This window comes from Cynoglossus semilaevis, chromosome 19 (assembly GCF_000523025.1).
Source record: "Cynoglossus semilaevis isolate Cse_v1.0 chromosome 19, Cse_v1.0, whole genome shotgun sequence".
NCBI classification, from domain to species: domain Eukaryota; kingdom Metazoa; phylum Chordata; class Actinopteri; order Pleuronectiformes; family Cynoglossidae; genus Cynoglossus; species Cynoglossus semilaevis.
In genome coordinates this window covers 7,306,559-7,324,676 of record NC_024325.1, presented here as the reverse complement: position 1 = coordinate 7,324,676, position 18,118 = coordinate 7,306,559, and the positions used below count along the sequence as shown (strand labels likewise).

Below are 18,118 nucleotides of genomic sequence, written 5' to 3'. Positions count from 1 at the left end.
GGAAAGCAGCAGGAAATCAGTCAGCTGAGCCAGATGAATCAGAATTATTTAGTTCCCACTTTAGAACACAGAACCACGTTCTCTTTGTACATATATGACTACTGTATAAAATAATCTGCCTGAGGGGAATATTTACTCATAATATGCATCGAACTTTTCAAATGTATGTATTTACCCTATCAGTTGTTATAAACGTGAGTCTCCAGAAAACACAGTTTTATAAATGCAGTACTCTGTACTCACCATAGAGGAGAAAACTTGTATTTGAACTGCCCAGTTTGTTGACAGCAACACAGGTGTAGTTGCCGTAGTCACCGTCAGTCACGTTAAAAAACATCAGCTTGGACACAGACGGAGAGTTCACGATTTCCATCCCATCTAACCCGTTAAAGATTCTAGAGAGAAAAAAAGTTATATCTTGAAATCCCCAAATTGATGTTGTGTTTTACATTTGCCTAATCCTCACAGTGCCTGTGTGTCTGGTCCATAAGGATTAGTAGCTGGTAAGTAAGTGTGCGCGCACACACACAAAGATGGACACTGCACACCACACACTGAGAAAAAAGCTCATGTAAAAGTCATTACCTTCTGTCGTCTTTGTACCACTCAAAGTCAGCCTCAGGCACAGCGTCAGCCTCACACTCCAACACTCCCCTCTGGCCCGGGGTCACACCAACATCTCTGCCCTCTGACACAGTTGGAGCATCTACAAACAGAGGCACTGTGATCAGAGCACAAGCCGTGTCAAGGAAATAAGGAGAGGCCTCGGAGAGTTTCCTCCTCCCTCTCTTCCTCAGTCACGGCTTTGATTCATGACTGTGATCTGCTCCATGACCAAGAGTTAAAAAGGAATTATGAGGTCAAATAACGTACAATATTTATCACACGGCTGAGAGTACATGGTGTCAGGATATAATGATGAGAAGGAATTAATGGCTCAGACACAATTGTTTTTTTTCCACTTCTCCTGCAGCAAAAACACTGCAGCCCATTAACTATATTTTCCTCTCTGTTTGAAAATTAAAGTCCAGATTGAATTATGAAAAGCCTCATATTTAATTCAGCACTATGGGCACCTGACATTTTGGTCATTAACCTTTTTTTCTTTGACCTCTCTTTTATTTTCTTTACCGTCCATTTATTTCTTGAAATGTAGTTTTCATGGAAATTTCTTTCATTTATCTTTACATACTGTATATATTTCCATATAATACAATGGGAGAATAATTAAAATGTATAATGTATAAATACATATGACATGTAAGATACAAAAGTATAGATAGATAGATAGATAGATACATAGATAGATATAGAAATATTGCACATAGATTATTTTAAAGATAGTTCTAAAAAATCCTGCAGTGGACTCTTACAGTTGACGGTGATGTCCACAGTCTGAACATCTGCATCAATGTCATTGACGGCCGAGCATTCGTACGTCCCTGCCCGCTGCCTGGAGATGGATGTGATTTCCAGCACCTCCTCATCTGAAGCTAGGTCTCCTGTGAAAGATCACACACCACACACAGAGAGAGTGGAGATGGTCATTCAGAGTTAATGCAATGACTCAACAGCTGTGGATTTTGATTGATGATTTTACGCTTGGCGTCCTAAGCTAGTGACCTCTGGGAAAGTCATCTTCATGCCGGTCCTCTGCAAAGGAACGAGGAAAGTGTTGACTGTGGACATCTGCCATAATGATATTAGTGTGATTGAGGTCATCCTGGCAGCACATTTCTGTCTTTCTACCACCTTTTGTTTTTTCAAATTTTATTTAATATAGAACATTTCTGACTGAAGACATCTGTACCAAGGACATATTATACTTTTTACACCATTTTACAATAATAATTTTCCACACAAAACAAAATACACCTGACATGATGTGATTCTTTTTTTCTGGTATCTCACATCCAATTAATATTTAGAAAAACTAAACTTTCAAATGTTCATAGCCAGGAAATAGATTTTATGTTTACGTCTAAAAAAGACATAAAGCTGCAAAGATGCAAAAATGTATTTACTTACATAACATCACATTTGTCAAGATACAAATATTGGCAGCAGTCACATAATAAAAATGAAGGGTGGCAAAATTGAAACATTGATTGCCTTAATTCACTGGTCAAAATTAATCAGATGAATATATTTAACACATGAGCAGAACAGTTTCTGAAAGAAAATAAACCAATAAAAAGCACAACTTTGCATTTTTTCCATATTTATAATTCCATTATTTAAATTAATCAAAAACAAAAATGGGATGAAACAAACATCTGCCTGCTGTCAGTTATCCTTGTTCCAACAATAAACACAATAAAAAAAATGTTTTAAGTACTTAGGAATATTGTTTTATCTATGTTTATTATCTTTCATTATCCCAAAGCTAACCTGTATTTAGATGCAAAAGCATATATCACTGATGGCCCTATGAAAAAAAAGTATTATTTTTAGTATTAACTCGAAAGGAGAAGTTGTAATTGTCACATGCAATCTTCTCATAATTATGAATGTTAATTTAACGCCTATAATCATGATAAATTACCATCAAGATTAATCGTGATTGTTCCTCAGCTACCCTTTGATCCATGTCATTGATTGACAACCCCTTAATATACAGTTATTTGGTTTCAACCAGAAGGAGTATAAAATAATACCACAGAAATACCAATTATTCAAACTAAGTCAGTGCTGTTGTGTCTTTACTCGATAAAACCTAATGGGTCTGATTCATCAGCATATGTATCAAAACTCAGCAGTAGATACCGTGGCCTGCGTCTACTTCCTGTGTTGTTTCTTTAACTCCTCGAGCTGACTGACATTTTCCAAGAACTGTGTTAAAGCTTGGTGGAAATATCAGTAACTCTGCCACTAGTGATATGAGAATATGATGGCAGAATGCCCATCTGTCTACTTCTCCTTCTATCAATATGACACACTTGACAGAGACACTTAATACAGCACTCAACATAAAGAACAAAAGACATAATTGCCTTTAAGTATCCTCTCAAGATGTTGCTAGGTGACAATAATAAATTGCACTCAGATACACTTGGCTGAGCTGTGGCACATTGCTGAATTGCACCTGGGAATGTTGTTATGGAGATAAGTCCTCCATGGCACACTGATCACCTGATGAGTATCAGGAGGACTCGCGGAGATGTGCAGATTCCATTCAGTTCACACCTTGTTCATGGCTTTCTCTCAGGAGGAGCTGCTGTTTGCCAATAGAGACGGCAGAGTCAGTTTAAGATCCACAGTAATCCTCCAAGGAGACTTAATCAAGACAACGCTGTCAGGATGCACAAACTCACATCAAGCCTGGGATTTATGCCCACTTGCAGCATGAGCAGTTGTCTTTCAGACTGACACATGGAATCAAGGATTCCTTATAATTAATGCAGGGAGAACACAACCTCCGGAACAAGGCTAAAAGTCTTAGGGTTGTTTACCAACGCATGGGCTGGAAATGTGTCTTAATAAAATTAAATAGGAAAATGGTTTGTTTCTCTTAAGCACTTTCCCCAGTTTTGATGTCCACTCCAAGAGCTTTGATTCTACATATAATTTAACATCTAATTTACCAATTTACTGCCATTAACTCAACGGGTGGGTATGTGTCTTGTTCTTGGACAAACATGGAAATGTGACATGCAGAGCATATATAGAAGCAGCTCTCACTCTCGTATAAAATAAAATAAATACTAATAATAAATATTTGATTATTAAATAATAATTTATTAATCATAAAATGATGATTATCACAATTAATTGTAATAATTTCACCAGTCATAGTTGTATATTTTGGGACATCCGTGTCTTATCTGGAAATTAGACAAATGCATATTACTTCATATACTGACACCAACGAATGGCTAAGAATTAATTTAATGTATTATTCAATGTTTTTAACCTGTATTTTAAACAAATGATGAATGATAAGGTCACTGGAACTGTAATGTCAGATTTTCTTCAATGGTTTTGCTGCAGGATTAAAAAAAAAGAACAAATGGTCAGTGTTTGTCTTTCACCATCACCTGTGCTGCACAGGGTCACAGGTACTGTAGAATATCCACTGTTCTACCATAATGATATTCCTTTCATGTTATTATTAGCAACTGCTCTAGGGCATGACCTCAATGTCAAACCTCAAGCTAATTAGTATAACATTTTCTTTTAATTGCGCATAATGCTTCAGTACCTTTACCATTATAATTACCATCATCACAATGTCCTGTTCTTGAATGGGCTCATATTTGGAAAATGTCAGAGGATTGTTATTTGAGATTTTACAGACCAGCCTGTTGTCATTTGGATGATTTTTTCCCCATTATACTGCATTAGAAAATAGTGTGAGGTACTGTATTATTGTTAAGTAGCTGGTGTGTTAAGGTATAGCTGCCATGCTGATCCTGTTCATACACTGCTGCTGGCAGGTCAATGGCCCTTCCTCTGTTGCTATGGCTGAAGCCAGTAGAAGCAGAGTATATGTATAAAATACCAAGAAAGTCTGGTTTTTGTGTGAACAAGAGCAATTACAAATGTTGTCTTGGCAGAAACCAAGAAATCGCAGGGTGCTCAGTAACTGCTGCCCAGCATGACCATAGATCTGAGTAATGCACAAAAGACTCCTCATTATAGCATTTCCTTTTTTCAGTTTTAATGGCTGTGAGTTCATAAAGAATAAGGAAATAGACAACAGCAGGGCTGCAGAAATCGTACATTTTCTTTAAATTTCCACCGAGCGGCTAACAATTTCTGGAACTCCATAAGTGAAGGAGGAGGACTTGAAGCCATTTCTAAGCCTTTGAAGGAGACAACCAACTGGGTTTGCGAGCAAGTCATTAACGAACACTGTGTCCTGCACTGCCACCGAGCTAACATGCAAGGACACTGGGGATCTGCCATACAAGATGGTAGTGTAGAGAAGAATGTAGAGAAAGTCAGTAAATCTCAGGAGAGGAATGAGAAGGAAAGTGTATCCCGTCCATGTTCCTGAAATTCCATTCTTAAATTCAGGGCCAGAGAAGAAAATTAGGTAGGTAAAAGGAAAGAAAGTAAAACATATTTTCAAGCAGGGCAAAGGGGGCCATTTTGCAGAGGAAAAAAAAATAAGAGAAGAAGAGATGCTGGAGGGATGAAAGCTTTTAAGTTCAGGTAGCAAGGGGATGTGCTGGGGAAGAATAGGAGCTGTTAACAGACACACACATGCACATACACATACACAGGGGAGTAGGAGTGGAGATGCTGCAATGATTGTCTTGAGGGAAAGGTAGTCGGAGTGAAATGTGATAAGAAGAAGTGACAGAGCTTTTGTTGCCAGGACAGTGTGTGAAAGAACACTTTCCATTCTGGGTGTCAGAGAACACAATGAAGGAAGCAAGTGGTTGTTGCGACTTGGGACTTAGACCTGGTTTATCCTCAAAACAATTTAACTGCTAATGCAACCACGGTCAAGTCTAGATCTATAAACCATACGGTCTCCATGGTCTTGGTTAAAGGTTCTAATCCCCTTCACTGCTCCCCCTTCCTCAAGTCATCATGTTAACATGTTGGCCAAAGATGAGATTTGATTCACTGATTCACAATCATTTGAATTGTTATAGTAAAGCAAAAAGGGTTTCTCTTAGTTTCACTAATAGAGACCATGGGCTAAACCACATCATCAAGGACATACTGTACTTCAATGTATTATTTAGCAAAAGTTTTAAACAAATGTTGAAATAAAGACCAGCAGAGAAAGTGAGAAGTACTGACATCCAATTCCCATTGAAAAACATAAAAAAAAACAAAAAAAAAAACAGCATAAATGCAAGTTGCAGCTTACCAATGGGGATGATGCAATGTAACCAAAAGCTATCTGGAGGCAAAATGTTGTTACCATGGAGACGACTGAAACCTTTTTGTCCAATTGTTAGAAATGTTTATCTGCTTTCGGGTTGTCCCATAAATTAACTTTAGACAGTTCCTCTGTCACCAGCCATGCAAGAGAATGTACACTGATAGTCACTCTACAATGTATCCCCCTTGGCGTATGAGATTTTCTCAACGTGCCAGGCTGTGTTTGATGCATCATTCTCCCTTAAGAAAAACATTAAAGGGATGAGCCAAGGCGGAAACATAGCCACACACTATTGCTCAGGGTTCTATGTATTACAATGTGGCGCCTCAACTTCTGAGAGGATTGCTGGCAAAGAGAATGTGTTGTGACAGTGCGGCTTAGATATGACCTGACAGTAGCAGACGTACTGATGAGTCTACAAAGAAATCAGAAAGCCGGAGCTGTGAATCATCAACAGGCCCCGAGCCTTTTTCTAATATTTAGATAAAGTTTTTACAAAGTACATGAGCTCAAAGTATATACTGTTTTAAGTATCCAAAAATATACTTTACACAGTCACAACACAAGGGTGCTAATATGGACATAAAAAGGCAACTTCATTACCACTAACACTTGTGTAAATAACATTTGAAAATGTAATAATTAGTGTAATAAGAGTAGTGTAAAGAAGTACAAATTTCCATGTGTTCTTGTATTTTAGTACAGCAGCTATGGCAATCTCTTATAAAAATAGAAAAAAAAAAAACACTAGAAAATCCAATAAAAATAGAAAGTCGATATTTAAGTAAAAGTTAAATCTGAAACTGAGATCTACCCTCAATTTAGTGTTGCTCTACATTAAAACTAAAGCATGGATTTCAGTGAAAAACCTGTCATCAGAAGCAGCTACTCTTCTCCAGGCCATGTTTAAAATGCAGTTTTGCTTTTCCAGTCAAAAAGATTTCAATCTGCCGACTCTGTCTACTTAAACTTCAAATTAACTTTATCTGGCAATGGGGCCTGTTCAAATCTCCATCGAATTTCCATCGCTTACACAAAAATTCGATGATGTGCACGTTCCCTTGCATGTTGGCTGGCCACCTGGGTTGACAAACTTTGCAGTCAGACTGCATAGTCTGTAGAAGTAGCGTGGATCTCTTCTGATCCACCACAAACCCCCTTAAGCCATCTATCTATCAAAGGTGAGGGGGAGTTGGGTCACGGCTGTGTGAGAGCTCCTGCCTCAGCCTGAAATCATCAATCTTCACACACATGGGCACACAGACACACACTCACACTCACACCCACACACACTCTCTCTTTATTTATTTATATATTTCACTCTTTTTTAACACCCCAGAGTGTTTGGAATAGCTGGGCCCACACTGAATGGCCCCAGGCTGGAGCAGAGTTGCTCTGCAGAAGGGAGATACTAGAACATAAGTTTGGTCTTCAGCAACTACTGGGACATTTTCTACTCTTCTACTCTCCCCTTCTCTGAGTCAGGCTGACAACTGTGTATTTCTACCACAGTCTCCTTATAAAGACTTCAGCTGAATACTGAACATTCAACTGACAAGGAAATGGTATTCAATGAATAGTGGCTGGAATCCAGCACACCGAAAGTAACAATTGCCAAAAAAAAAAAAAAAAAAAGGAAAGAAATGATTGAGTCACTTTTTATTTTGCACAGGGACATTTAAATGGCAAGTTCTCACCTCCACACTAGACTCTGCCCTTTTTTACCATATAATAAAGCCAAAGCCAATAAACACTCCTGAATTGAATTTCTGTTGGTGCCAGTGGAAACTATAGATAACGCAGGTAAATAAACACACACGTCCAGTCACTGCATCTATATTGATCAGGAAGAGAGGAAAGGTGAGCTGTGAATGGGAAGGTGCTCTGAAAAATGCTGCATTTTTTACATTAAGATTCTGAATAGAGTTGGTGCTGCTACATAAAGTCCCAAGCTTTATGGCAGTGCAGACAAGTGTGCACATGCATGCGCACACACGCATGCACATACAACAGCAGTTGTGCACAAATGCACAGCAGAGATCAGAGTCTGTGATCTGAACTGGCTGTATTAGAGATTAGTTTTAAGGCCTTTACTTTATTGGGCAGCACAGCAGGGAAAACATGAAAGATGAGAGACACAGAGAGATAAATGGAGGAGGAAACGGGGAGGGTGAGGGAGAGATAGAGAGAAGGGAGATCTCAGTTCAATTATTACTACTGAGACACCTAACCCTAAAAATGCTGCTTGTACCTCGCCTTTAAATATTCCTATAATATATATATATTCCTAATATTAGATAAGAATGCAGTATTTTTACATCGGGTAAAATCCAGTATTTACATGGAGATATACAGATATACAGCATGTATATGCTTTAAAACTGTACATCAATTGCACTATGGGTCATATATTTATTATTACTTTACATTTTTTAAATAATATTTGGCATTTCTCCCAACAGAAAAAATATTACGTGTACAAAATAATTATTAACCATTTGCTTCAAATGTGTCCTCAAAATCACAAATGTTTTAAGACATATTTTATCATTTCAAAAAGTTACTGATTTTAAGAAACTGCTTTTTTCTTTTAATAAATAACATTTTATTTCTGAATTCTATAAATGTTTTCACCTTTTTATCTATAATATAAACCATACAAAAGCCAGTTTAAGACAATTATAAGTTGTTTTTTATGCTTTGTTGCCATAGAGCTGTGATGGTGCAAAAACCCTTAAGTGATATATATGAGGTCACATTACTAATAGCACTTGTGTTATTAATAATGTGACCTCCTATAGATCATTGGTCTCCAAGAACAACTCATCGACCTGACTGTTGTCTGGTCTTTTAATTGCATCCTCTCCTAAGACTAAAAATGTATATATATAGTTTAGGTGGAAACTTTGATGACTCAGCAGAGTTCAACATCAAAACGTATTTATAGGCAATTATAACAGACGGCACTTTTATGAGATCTGAGGAGAAAACAGCTCTGTTGTTCATAGTACAGCAGGGCATTAAGGCAGTGATGAAATCACCTTCTGGAGCCAGTTAATGAGATTTCACAGCAATTGTTCCCACGGATACGTTGCTCGGCCCCACACCACAAAGGCACGTGTCACACCAGGTCCTGTTCAGCAGTGAAAACGGTTACACTTCTTCCTTCTCATCCTCTCTTTGTGTCTAGTTACTAATACACACACATCTACGCACACACACTTATCTAAGAGATAAAACCACAAAGCTACTGGTCCTATTCTTACAAGTGAATAAAAATGTGATATTGTTTTATAATCAGGCAATTTAAACTGTTAGATTTACTGCAGTTATGGTCAATGACTACCTGGGCGTCAGGGCGTCAGTGTTCCTTTGGTGCAGTAAGTATGTTATTAGTGAGGACTTGCTCATTTTAAACCCTGAAAATCCTATTGATGGGCCTAAAAATAGGGATTTAATTTAATACACTCTAACAGCAGGTCACTGAAATCAGTGAACTACTTCTGGGATCATTGATTGGATTCTTCAAAAAGAGTTTCTGCTCAGGTTTACTCAAACTCCTTTCTGCAGTGAAGTAAAACGGGTGTTTAGTACTTAGTAACACACAGTCGTTTGTGTTATGAGGAAGGAATAACTTTAAATTTATAATACTTATTTGTTATTTAGGGGCACAGTATGTTGTCAATGGTATATTTTCAACAGTTTTGACAACAACATCACTGTAACGTTTTGACTGTGAGCTCCTGTCTTACTCAAAAATATCACCTGTTTTTTCAATGGCAGCTAATTTGATAGGTAGTGGGAATTATGCCACCACTAAGCCACCAGTGGGCATGTGGTGGCTTAGTGGTTAAGAAAAGCGGACTTGGGTCTGGAAGTCTTCAGGCTCAAGTCCACCATCTGCCAAGTTACCACTGAGGTGCTCTGAGCATGGCACCGTCACCACACACTGCTCCCCAGGCGCTTAAAGCTGCCCACTGTTCACTTTGGTGATGGGTTAAAAGCAGAGGTCACATTTGGTTGTGTGCTGTGTCACAATGACAAGTAGTTCACATTCCTTCCATCCATTCCTTATGGTTATTAATTAATATAGTCATGAGGCAGGTGTGAGGGGTTTTCGAGCCTGAAGTGGCCCCTGAGCCAGAAGGTTGAAGCCCTTAATTTAAAAATGTATTAAAATTAGTCGCTTCCACAGATCGGCTTTCAGATAACTTGCAAATGAAAGAGATGCAGGAAAATAGAGAACAGAATAAAATTGTCACAGATAAACACCCAACTGAGCTCAGATGGTGACAAACACTGTGAAAAGACTCCTGAATCTCTGGTCCTGACAATTTGCTCAAATTCATTACAAACTGGCTGCACATTCGACAAAGGCAATTTAAGCCCAGTGCCTTGCCTATGGACTGGCAACGAGATGAGATCTACTGACCTCTAATTAGCAGACCACCCGTCAATGTCCTGAGCCACCACTGCCTCAGGAAAAATTGAGAAAATTTGAATTATTTCCTGTTCATTATGAAACTATAGCAGGTCAGAGAACGTGAGCTGTCCTCCTGGGATGAAACTATCCAAGCACAACCTGGACTGAAGAGGGCGAAAGTGCATCTCTAGCTTTCACTGAGTCAGTGGGTGGGCATTGATCTGCCTTCCAGCAGGTTAACTGCTGCAAATCAGAAAATACAGTGGGTGGTCCCTAAAGAGGAGGTCAGAGGTTGGAACTGTGGCTCTCCTCGTCTGCTAGTTGTAGCAGTGTTTGTGGATGAAACAACAAAGCTCTAACAAGGCTGGACACTTTAACAGTAAGGTCAAAATGGTGAGTATTATGAATTCCATTTGATCCCACTATGTTTCTTTACTTTGGATAGAAGCTATGCCTAATCCATTACAAAATAGGGACTGAAATTAATTCATAAAGTCTTTCTACACCTTTTTTTCTCTTCCTTTTTTTTAACCACAAATCCAACAAGTGAGTTGTATCAGGCAGTTCATTCTCCTCAGTTTGCACCTAGATTTGACAGTGTGTAATGTCTGCATCACTTAGAAAATACTTAGTGATTTAGCAAAATAAGTTCTACCACAGACAGGACGGCATGGGCACCAACTTTACATCAGCACATCCTGCGTGTAAGCTGTGTTTTGTTGGAGAGGACTGGAATAAAAACAGCACAGTTGAGCTAACAATCGCTCCTTGTCAAATCATAGCGGACTTAAATTTGTGGGTTTTTGTTCTACCAGATCAGATCAACTGCAGTGCGGCTAGCTGGAAGGACAAAAATAGGAAAAAGAGAAATTGTAACTGCAGAAAAGTTAACTATTAGTCATGGTAACAACTCTCAGCCTCACACAGAGAAAATAGAACAAGCAAAGGCAGTTGTCACAGCACTTTTTCACAAAGAATTATAGGCTGTTGTAACTTAACTATCAGTCAGTTGTGGAAATAACATACTGGTTATTTTATTCATGATACACTTTAAAAAATACATTTAGCTCTTTGTTTTGAGGCTTCTCACATTAAGAAACACGTTTTTGTCTAAATACATTGATTAGTTTCATTGAGGATCTAAGTGGTTTAAACATGTACAAATAACAAATGATTTCTATTAATTAATTAAAATAATACAAAATTACAGAAACATTTGTTTCTGTTGTTATGCACAATGTTATACTGCTGTAGGCAGCAATGAATATTCTCACATGTCGAATCAAATCTTCAGCTGAGGACTTTTTTTTAAAATAAATTACACTGTAATTGTGTGTTGGGAAAACCAAAACACACAGGATGTGGAGAGACTGGGGCTGATCTCCGCAGAAAGTCGGGGAAAACCGCAGTCAAGTTGAAGGTTCATCCAAGAGTCAACTGACGAGACAAAAATACATCTGTGCCTACTGTATTTTTAGACTCTCCAATTATGTCCTCAAACTGCGAGTCATTAGACGGTGGGAGGAAGGCCGAGCGGCTCGAAGTGATACCATTCTCAAAGACAACAAGAAGAACATGCAAAAGTCAACAACAACAACCTTTGGTTGACCTTGGATCTGTTCACTGCTCACAGTATACACTGCATGTCTTATTTGTTACTGGGGGAAGACTAGTAAAAGCCTACATAGTTTACAGATGCCACATGTTAAAGCGGCATTGATTTTGCACGTGCACATGGATACACTGTTCAAAAGTCACCGGCTGGATGCCATTTTCATTTCGTTTTATAGCCGTTATTCTTGATATGGGCAAGTTTTTTTGTGCCTGAAGTTGAAGTCAGATGTAGAAATTTGTGTGGCACATGTGTGGGAGTACACATTTGCACAAGACAGGGTGAAAAGCCAAACAGAGAATAAACTTATGACAACTTTCTCGAGGATCTTCATGTAACTGTGAGAAAACTGGCACTTCCCCTTTAAAGGTTGGACAATGGATAAACATGCCCTCGAAGTGTTGTTCTTGCTTTCAGTTAAGAAACTCTGATAATGAAACGAGGGGCAATAACTGTGAGTAAACAGTTGTTTACAGTCACTGTTGTTGATAGTACTGTATGTTTTATGTTTTATGAGAATTTGAGAAATTAATTGCAGGAAACATTTTACCACATCCAAATGAACACTTAGAGGTAAGGTGTAATATTGGCGTGTAGACAGCAGGTGATTACACTGTTATATTTCCCTTACTTCGCTCCATAAAGAGCCAAAACCTCAAGACCTTTTCGGTGTACAACAGTGACTCAAACTATGTATATGAATTTCATATCATCACAAATGCTGTGGGGAAACTAGGTCACACCGTTTCACCTCTGTGGAACAGTTTTTTTTGTTCCCGAGGAGGCCTTGAAATATTGCAATGTTTTCATGATGTGACAGCACAATGAGCAGGTGTCTTCATATTTTAATGCTGTTATAGCCCAGCACTGAGGATCCACAGTCTAGAGGGAGCAACAGTGGTTAGCGGTCTCTCCCTGGCTGTGGGTGAAATTCACAGAAATAGCTGATTATGTGTTGGAGGATGTTTCTTTTTTGGAACAGAAAGATAAGCCATAGGAGAGAGAGAGAGAGTGCAGATTTAAAACAGGGAAAGTCACATGCTGCTGGGACTAAGATGAATGTTCACCCAGGAGTTTGCAGTGGAACACCCAAGTGTATTTAAATGGAGTGGATTTCTGCGGTCACGGGGCTTAAAACTTAAAACTCCAATATTATTTTCAAACACCTCCTGAACTATTGCTATAATAGTGTTCTTTGTAATTATAATTTATGATAATAAGCACATACATATGACTTCTGCAGTAGCTTGTATACAAAATCCTGAAATACGTGTTGTTAATAACACTGGTGCCACCCTGTAGGATTACCATGATGTACCTCCATACAGTGGAGTAACATTAATCCTGAATTATGTCTGGTGTTTTCTTCAGCTTTTAATTTACTACTTAAATAAAAACCTACAAGATTAGTCTGTCCATGTTATTTGCTGCTGTTGTCTGTGCCCCGTTTGGTGCAGCTGCTTGTCTTGAGGCCATAAACTAAGGGGTGTAGTGCAGTTAACTGAATTCTATTGGTTGTCATGAAGAGGTGTTCATTTCTTCCCTACTGATTCCAAATGTTGTTTCAATGTTAGCCTACAGCAGGGGTATCAAACTCATTTCCACCAGGGGGCCACATCAGCAATACAGTTCCCCTTGAAGGGCCGGTTCTAACTGGAAGACTGTATAGACCAGGGGTCCCCAACCCCCGGTCCACGGACCAGTACCGGTCCAGGGATCATTTGGTACTGGGCCGCAGTGGTACACAATGAAGATATGTACTTCATTTTTACTAATTAAATTAAAAATTAGGTTAAGAAACTTTTAAGGTTTTTAAGCTCCCACGGGCCACACAAAATGGCTTGGCGGGCCACATTTGACCCCCGGGCCTTGAGTTTGACACATATGCTGTAAATGGTCAGCCTTATTAAAGGTTTAACACCAAAAAATACTTAAACCACAGCATGACTATACACCACTGTTGACCTGTAATACAAGTACAGCTGGAAGACGGTTGTAGTTGGACGGAGTCCCCTCAGTATTTCTGCTCTTCATGCAGAAACAGAGTTCTGTTGCTCATAAATTCTGCACAGACGACGGGGGAAACTCGGGGAAAACAATATCATAGACCGACAGCAGTAGTCAACAGGCGTATTCCCCAATCTGTACAACCACTGACTTGTCTGTGTCACAGGTTGTACTGATTTCAAACTTCCCAGACTTTTGACTTCTTGAAGGGAGTGTTGTTGTTTTTGTTTTTTTGTTGTTTTGTTTTAACACTATGATTGTACGTCACAGTTAAACCCCTTACCTCAGAAACAGGCTGTACTTATGAACACGGAAATAAAGTGTGTGTCACATTGGGAATGTTGAAGCCCACACTCTGTTGTAAGAGCCATTCACGGGCAACATCTAAAATCACTTGAAAGAAGGCCAAAGTGTTTTTAACCTCTTTGCTGTTACTTAGCAACAAAAACCTGGGAGCTGCAGAGAGGATGGTCAAGATCCTGCAGTATCGCTAATTCAATTGAGGTATAAAAAAAAAAAAAAAGCATTCTGCAGTGCAAAAGCTGGGTGTGACATGGTTAAACAGCTCTAATATGCAGGTTTTTATTCCCAACATATATCCCAAGTATAGCTGTTAGCACACTGGGCTTGCAAGCACAGAGGAAAGAGTTCCAAGTTGATTTATTTTCTTCATTGTCCTTGGGTGACAGAAAAGCGCCTATAAAATTACATGTATTATTATTATCAAGATTTTAATTACAATGTGAACACACATTGGAGCAGAGAAAAGCTGTTTATGTAGGTTGTTAGTCAACCTGGTCATCAACCTCAACCTTGTGACCACAATACCCCCCCTCTGACTTTTGTAAAATCACATCCTAACAACACTAGCCGTAGCTTCTCCAGTCTCCACTACAGAGTCACACATCAACAGTGCACATCTACACAGATTCCAGGTCAGTGACACTCCTTTTATGACGTACATTAATTGTGACTTCCCTGATCCCTGTCTCATCAACAGTGGCGTCAGAGAGGAAAGTGTAAATACTCGGTCTGACTTCTTTATAAATGAAAGTACGTGCTAACGTGCAGCCCCGACACACACGGTTTCATAAATAACAGCTACTCTTTGTTTCCATCTCTCTTTAGCACTGAATAATGGAATAAATCCTTGGAGCATATACAAAGCAACTAACCTGACTTTGGACCCGCGTGTCTCTGCGTAATTCCTCACACAGTTAATGCCTTTTGCATCAACACTGTCATTCAAAGAGCCTCCACGACATCTATCCAATTATCCCTAATTAATTAGTCTAATTACAACAGGGACAGTTTATTTTCCTGTGAACAATTACACTATAATGATGATCTGGAAGCAGGTAATAGCTAAATAAGTGAAGCGGGAAATCCACCGGGGGTCACACAAAGTCAAAGGTGGAGGTGGTAAACATATGGGTGACAGGAAAAGAGATGGGAGCTGAGGGAAATAAAAAAGAAAGGACAGGAAGTGCGACACCTGAAAGACAAAGCCGTGGGTATTTAGTTTGATGCTCCCTATGTACGACAGTTTATAAGAGACAAACCTGAGGAGGAGATGAGCTTCCAGCTGATAGAAGGCTCCGGTTTACCACTGGCTTGACACATGAGGGTGACGTTGGAACCTTCATTTACCACGATATCTTTCGACAGGTTGATGATTTTCGGTGGTACTGCGAAAGAAAAAAATACACAGAAAAATGTGTGAATCCCGAGTGCAGTGTTGACAGACCTGACAGGCAGGAGTCTCACAAGGAATCACACTGTCGCTACACCTGTGAGATAAACAATGATGTTTCTCTCAAAGTGGCAAAGAATTGTGGATCATAAATAATAAGAACACTGGAAAACAACATGCATGTCAAGGCTGAATTATTTACACACATGCCTTTAAGGTAGACAGTCAATAAATTGTAACGTTCTGCAGAGATATCATCTCTTACAGCACACATGATGCATCTCTGAGCTCCCTCTTAAACCACACAGACAAACAGAGGGCAATGCAAATGTCTGCAACTGGTTTCTGACCGACACACTTGATTTAATGGAAAATATCTTCGGAGTGATCGGAGAGCGCAAAGGTTTGTTAGTCACAAAATGAGGCCTGGTGATATTTATTGCTGGCATTTGCTGTCTTAAGGCGATGGAAACACAGCAAGCAAAAAAAAAAAAAAGTCTGCAGTCACTGTTGTAATTTCTCACCACTAATTAAACACCACAAGATGTAATTAGCACCTGACTGACTTTTTAGAGTTTATTAAATTAGAATAACCTCATGCAGATAAAGCTCACCTTAAACACCTGGTATCATGTATTGCACATGATAGGGTTGGTTGGTATTTTTAATATTTATGTCTTTTTCATGTGATTAAATTTGATTAATCCTAAATATTCTGTATATTGCTAGAACAGAAAGATATATAACTGCAGGCAGATGGGAGTTTTTCACACCTGTTTTATTTGTGACTAATCCAAATGACAAAATTACTGATAGAGTATTACTTATTTTGCTTCACAGAGTTGTAAAGGTGCATCTTGGTTATTTTCAACAATATTAAATCAGTTTACAGTCCCCTCTCACAATCTCTCAACAACTGTGTCAGCCAGTCTGTCAGTTGTAGACTAACTGACTAGCCTGTGTTTGTTGCTGCTCTGACATGAGCCCTGCGTCTAAATAGAAGATGATGCCACCACAAAAGCATGCTGGATGTTGTGCTGGTATTTGAAGCCTTTGGTGATTTGGTAAATGGACGGTGGAATTACTGGACATTTCATTCTCTAATATTAATATGTCATATAATATTATATGTTTTAATCAAAATAAAATACCCATGCATTAATAGACTGACAGGTTGTAGTTTTGTACCATTTAAATTTTATAGTCACCAAAATGTTACGATTAACTAGTTCAGCTATTGAAAATATTCCTGTGTGGAAAATCAAAAAATAAAGAAAAATAAAATGTATCATTTCACTTTTTTTTTAAACTGTCATTGCTTTGATTGACAGTGTTTAAAAAACTTAAAAATGATTAAATATTTCTTATACTGTGCAGACGTATGGTATAGACAGAGAATGGTATAAATATGGTATATTCTTCCTCAAGTAAAAATGAAGTCTATGAATGACTAACCAGGAATACTTGTCATTCATGAGTGGCTGCCACCTATCTCACACACACACTTCTAGGGAGCAGAGGTGAAACCGAGGGGCATGTCTACCACATGCAGACGTATGTGAAATTAGGCCAGAGGAGAACAGAAGACGCTGAGAGCAGAGATAACACCCAGTTACCAGTAGAAACTTTTCTCTGAATGTTTCACAGCACTGGTTTTCAGAGGTGAATGACTGTCAGTCTGACACATCACGTCTCGTTAGGGCGGCACAAGTCTCTCGGTCGCCGCTCATAAAGAGCAGCATCCTCGCGGTGACTTTAATACACAAACAGGCAGAGCAACAGCAGCAACAACCCAACGATGTCCATGCATGATTCAGCTGTTTACTACACTGTGGATATTGAAAATTCAATAAATATGAAACAGAGGTGGCTGTGAAAAAGTCCACACACATACACACATACACATCTCCGGTTGTTGTATAATTATGAGGAGGAGAACAAAAGTATCTCATAGGGGTGAGGGAGACCAGTGTGTGAACAGAAACTTCTTGAAGCTGGTCCAGGGAACACTGTGATGTACTCACCAGTAATAATAATCCCATAATAAACAATTGTTTTTGAGAAGAGCTCTACATTCCACTTCCTGCATGTTCTTCAGGGCCAGTGGAAATCTAGCTTACTGTATGTCAGAAAAAAGTTGACAAATCACCTGGTGGTTCAGAAAGAAAGTGCAGCCCTACATTGTATTAATGGTCCTCCTAGAAACAAGCAAAACTATTGCTAAAGTGAATTAATTTATCTTACACTGAGCCGGAAAATAAATCTATCAGTGAGGTAAGACATTTTTGCGTGATAAGAATTTTTAAAACTTCTATGGAATTCTAATCTATCAAAATCAAAAATGGATAGAATAATCTCACACTTAAGCAAACATTCTTGCTGATCTACTACTTCTACAACCTCAAATTGTGTCTTGTTATTAATTGATCAAATTTGGCCAAACTTAAATTCCTGAAAATTACATCAAATCTTATATTAAAAAAAACATACTCACAAGATTAAATGCCTTCTGGTGAAAAACTAAGGTTAATATCCTTGACA

At 38.7% G+C, this 18,118-nt stretch overlaps 1 protein-coding gene across 12 annotated transcripts in view; it reads right to left on the bottom strand.

Moving 5' to 3' along the window:
* ntm (neurotrimin) overlaps nucleotides 1-18,118 on the bottom strand; it is a 284,308-nt gene that overhangs the window by 8,157 nt on the left and 258,033 nt on the right. For 9 of the 12 annotated variants that reach the window (XM_025065445.1, XM_025065444.1, XM_025065451.1 and 6 more), the window contains 5 exons: nucleotides 15,447-15,572; nucleotides 1,624-1,653; nucleotides 1,374-1,502; nucleotides 586-706; nucleotides 244-395 (listed from right to left, as the gene is read on the bottom strand). In XM_025065445.1, coding sequence (XP_024921213.1) covers nucleotides 244-395; nucleotides 586-706; nucleotides 1,374-1,502; nucleotides 1,624-1,653; nucleotides 15,447-15,572 — 558 coding nt within the window. The remainder of the gene's footprint in view (nucleotides 1-243; nucleotides 396-585; nucleotides 707-1,373; nucleotides 1,503-1,623; nucleotides 1,654-15,446; nucleotides 15,573-18,118) is intronic. The other 3 variants (XM_008332621.3, XM_017041796.2, XM_008332622.3) reach the window with 1 other exon arrangement.